Source organism: Porites lutea, chromosome 1, assembly GCF_958299795.1.
Source record: "Porites lutea chromosome 1, jaPorLute2.1, whole genome shotgun sequence".
NCBI classification, from domain to species: domain Eukaryota; kingdom Metazoa; phylum Cnidaria; class Anthozoa; order Scleractinia; family Poritidae; genus Porites; species Porites lutea.
The window spans coordinates 48139042-48144041 of NC_133201.1; the positions used below are offsets into that span (position 1 = coordinate 48139042).

At 39.5% G+C, this 5000-nt stretch overlaps 1 protein-coding gene across 1 annotated transcript in view; it reads left to right on the forward strand.

The window, feature by feature from the left end:
• LOC140953347 (CUB and sushi domain-containing protein 1-like) overlaps positions 1 to 5000 on the forward strand; it is a 71238-nt gene that overhangs the window by 13 nt on the left and 66225 nt on the right. Inside the window, exon 1 of the mRNA XM_073402837.1 lies at positions 1 to 66. This exon is cut by the window's left edge and continues 13 nt beyond it. Coding sequence (XP_073258938.1) covers positions 55 to 66 — 12 coding nt within the window. The 5' untranslated portion in view covers positions 1 to 54. The remainder of the gene's footprint in view (positions 67 to 5000) is intronic.

The window sequence follows — 5000 nt, forward strand, 5'->3', positions numbered from 1 at the left end:
AAGTGACACGTACAAATTTATAACACGGTAATCATCAATGTGAATGATAAAGTCATGTATGTTAAGGTAGGTTACAGCCAATTTGTGTTCGGTAATTCCCTACGGCTGGTCAAAACGTACATGAACTAATTATTAAATGTTCAAGGTTTTCCATTATCTTTCAAAGCGATTCAACGAATTTCAGTGCAGTGAAAAACTTTGACATAAGAAACAATCAGCTCAAGACCGCGAGTTTAGCAACACGGCTGGGCAACAATGAAGGGGTGAAAAGAAACAGCAAATATGTGCTTTAAGTAAGAGGGAGCATTTCAAAACACAAGGTAACGACAGGAGAACGTATTAGAAACCGATGACGTATTGTGGTCCAGTTTTGCTAAATTTAACGTCGTGGCATCCTTTAAAATTTGTTCTTTACAGCTTATCACAAGTGATCTTTGAGGGCCTCTAAGTGATAATATTGAGCTTGAGAATAAAGGGTTTTTCGCGTGCGCCGTCGAAAAAGTTATGTTCCTGTCAGCCCGCCCTTTGGAGTTGCGGTCTTATCTTACAAAGCTATAATTGTTCCCTGACTTGTGACGTTATTTTTTTTTATCACGCCAAGCAAAACAAAACACGTCGTCTGCACTGCTTGCTATATTGTTGTTTACATCAACGTTGCAAAACAAATAAAAACAAATAGGAATTAAAAACGAATGTCGCTAAGGATTGAGCAAAATTGAAAATGGTCAAACAAAACTTTGTGTGTATAGTTAGTACTTCGGATAAGACTACTAACTGTGGCATTTGTTTGACTTCCCTAACAAAAACCGCCTTTGGGCATCAGGCAGGAAGTTTGGACCAAAAATTTAAAATTTTTTTAGGACAATTTTCTCCCTGAAGATTAGAAATTTGGTAGGTAACTGTTTCAGAAAGCCGACTAACAGTTAGAAATCTGTTTATATGATAGCAAAATATCATCTGTCCTCTCAATAAAAATGTTTTTTTCTTACTAGCACTCCGATTTAGATCAAAATTAAAACAGGATATAAATATTCACCCTTTGTAAACCATTTCATGCTTAAAAATCCGCGGACACCCGATAGATTTTAAAATAGTAAATTTTCGCAACTTTTGTTCGCTGGTATCTTTCTGTTATATAACCTAATTGGGGCGATGTTAAGCAAGGATGTTGGATGGTTCCTTCAGATTGCAGTCCTTTACGTTGTACAGTCAGTTATCGAGCAGATTAACGATTTTTGGTTTACAAAAACGGGCATCGTTTAGTTGGCGGTTAATTTATGCAGATTACTAGCCGCTATATAACTTGGCAGGAAAATCTAATTCTACCTTTTCCAGCAAAATAATCGCTTCTATGGGATTAATAGAAATACGTGTATCGCAGAACCTCGCCAAGCTCGGGGGGAAGCCCATAAGGGGTGGGAGGACAGGAGAGAAATGAAGTAAATCATGTAACTGGGGAGGGCGGGTCTAATATTGGAAGATGAGATGTACTTTTTAAAAATTTGAACCCAGTGCTCTGGCTTTAAAAAGGATCTTCCGTGCCATGTCACACACTAATATTCTGAGGATATCCGAAATGCAAATGGTACGTACAGATAATATAGGAGGCCAGCAATAATAAATTTTTGTTACATTTGACTTAAAGGAACAGTATCCCGTTACTGCGCATGCACCAAACTTTGATTTTTGGACAGGATGTCGCGAAATCAAAAGATGCGAGGAGAGTAAGAGAACCTTGAAAAATCCGTTTGCATCGCGCTTGATCGGATTCAATACGACACTAAAACTCCTCAGGATTACAGATCAATGATATGTTGTTCCTGTTAAGTTTCGATTTGGGCAAACTCTGGATTTTTTGGCGTTACTTTTATTGCCGTTGGCCGGAGGACCAAAAGATTGGAAGCACTTTGATGCCGATTGAAGGCTTATTTCTTCTGCTAGCTTCCATACAAGCTCAGATAATTTTGAAAGGAATACACAGAAATGAAACGGCAACAATAAAGACTATAAGAAAGAAACCATTGAGACATTGATGTGACTGAGGAGATCTTGTGGAGGGGAGCTTCATGAAGCAGAATGTTTTGCAACGACGCGTTAGTAAACTAACGGCCGACAAAATCAAACAAACAGGCGCTACATGTTTAGAAAAACTAGTGCCATGAAATCATAATATAATTTTTGACTAACCTTTCTGATTATTCATAGCGTTGAGATTGCATTTTTATTTATGTCTTTCAAACGTTTGAGGCTAGAACGCGAGCAAATCAGGCAGATATTACTAGACTTGGAACAACTGACCTCTGACACGAGTTTCAAATTAGAAAATATGTTTTTAAAGCGGGCGGAACGAGATTTTCGGGTCGCGAGGCGGCCCAGCTAGCGATAAAATCACGATAAGTCTTCGAACCGCGAGCCAAATTTTTATGTAAGACGAAAGACTTCTTTGAAAGTCTAAAATATTACTTGAGAATATAAACAACAAATCTCTGTCGGCGGTGCGGTCCGGAAGGAAATCTTGTCGAGTCAATATGACAGTTCTATTGTCTTTTGAAGAAAAACCAGATGACGCTCGCGCGTGCGCATAATCGGGACACTGTCCCTTTAAAACACACCGTTGTGTTTATGTATAAGGCTGCTATATATAACGCATATTTATATATATTTTACTTGTGAAGGAAATTGGGGGAATGAAAATAATTTTGTATCAGTAGCGATTTTGTTTACAAATGTAACGCTTCCCTACATGTCACACATTATCGGTGTTCTGTAAAATGAAGCTTACTTTAGACGCTTACGGTGAAAAGGCTGATTTACTGTCCTCAGTCCGTTGGAAAGATACTCCTCATATCGATCTTACAGATGGTGTAATTCTTGCTGCCTAGGCCTATCGTTGCATCGAAGAACGGATAATTTTGACTGTAAACTTGCCTCTCGTTGATTCCTCGTCGGTTTCGGTGAGAATTATATTGACCGCATTTTCCTGAAACATCGGCAGTTGGTGTTCCCTCTCTTCGTCGGCTTTGTTTGCAGTGTAATTGTAGTATTTGTTGCTGCCTCTTTACATCCTCTGTGTTTAGTTGACAGCGTTTGCCTTCGCCGTGCCGTTGTTCGCCCTGAATTTCAAGTCGACGTTCTCGGTCTTGCGGAGTTTTGTTTGTAATTCTTTCCCAGCGAGGATTTCCAGCTACTTGTTGAATCCACTGTTGTTGAGTCTGCTGTTCTCTTTTATTTGCCTGAGATATTGGGTGGTGATTCACCGACCGTAAACATTGCGGCAGGACTTTTCCGCGGGTGGCGGGTGACGGGTGGCGGAAGACGGGTAGCGGGTGGCGGGTGAGGGTAGCGGGTGGCGGGTTAAAAATATATATGAAAATAAAATATTATAACTCGTTATAGTGTAATTGATATTGATATAACTGTATGTTGTATTTTTAAAATAATTTCAACGTTTGTGTACTAGCTATCAGACTCCAAATAAAATTATTGTCTTGCTTTGTCTTATCTACTTACGCGGACTAAAAATGGAAACAAAAACGAGAAATCATGTCTGTGAAAACAGTCACCTCTCCTAGCTCCGCACCACAAGTGACGTTTCCTCAGGCTACACGCGGTGTGCAATGAAAATGGGCTATGTCAAGCAAGACACATGGCACGTGTCGATCTTGTTTGTCTAGTTTGCTTTTTCTTCCACATCAAGACGAAAGATGATTGCACTTCCCCAACTGTTTAGCCGTGTTTATAACAGACCGCAAGAGATTCGGCTTTCCGTGTCATAGCTCAGTTTTTGCCCTAGTATTCGGCATGATTGCCATCCTAATCAGTATTTTTTAGTAGTATTTAAAAAATGCAGATCATTTTTGTATATATATACAACGAGATCAATTCGCGTCCGAGACGCCACATGCGGCGAAAACGGTCCATGCTGTGTCAAAAACGTTGTTGTTCCTTCTCTGGTGCGCATTAACATGGACAGCTTTGTTGCTTTAGTCTTGGGAAAATTTCCTTGTTTTCTCGAAATAGACATTTTGTTCATTTTAAACTGCAAGTCGGGAACCAAATTGGTAAACTATCCCACGTGTAATGCAATGTTTATCCCAACTTATAACAAAAGAACAAACGCACTTTAAAAAATCTAAGACACTGGTCAAACATGTCGAGAAGAGAATGCGATCTTACTTGTCTGGTCGCAGGATAAATATTACTATTATTATTAATTGTTGTGAGTTCCTCAAGCAATCTCGTGCATGCGATATCGTGTAGAAGAATATTGCTTAAGTATCGCTTTTTGTAATTTTTATTATCGTTTTCCCTTTTTTGGTTTCCCCTTTTTATTTTTATTATTTTTATTTTTTACGGCCTGACCCACCACCCGCCACCCGCTACCCGTCATCCGCTACCCGCCACTCGTCTACCCGCTACCCGCTACCCGCCACCCGTCACCCGTCACCGGCGGAAAAGTCCTGCCGTAAACATTGTTATAATTCACATATGAAAAAAAGCCCTCTTCATAAATAAAACCCGGAGCTTTGTCATCGACAGCAATCGGTTGCCCAGAAACGCATAATGCACTTTGACGTCACTACTTTTGGCTTCCCGCCAGGTGTGTTTTAAATAACTACTTGTTTTATTTTGAACTCTATTAACCGGTACTGTTCATTCCCGACAGGCGAAACAACTCGCATGGCAAGTTTGGCGCTTGGCAAAATTCTGAAATCAGTCGGACGTGTTATTTTGGAAATTGAATTACATGTGAAGTAAGATTTTTTTTCCAAACGTTTTTGCTTAAAGCCCATTATTACCCTTCTTACTGCATAATGGCAGATTGACCTGACTGAACGTCTGATGGTGAATTCTTTATATAAAGCGGTTTATGTTGTTGTCATTTCTATAATTTGTTGTGCAAAGGAAGTGCGTCCTGGATATTGAGTGAGTGCAATTTGTCTTGCAAGATTATTCCGTGAAAAACTGCAGAATTATAATTAAAGCAATGCAAAAAATGA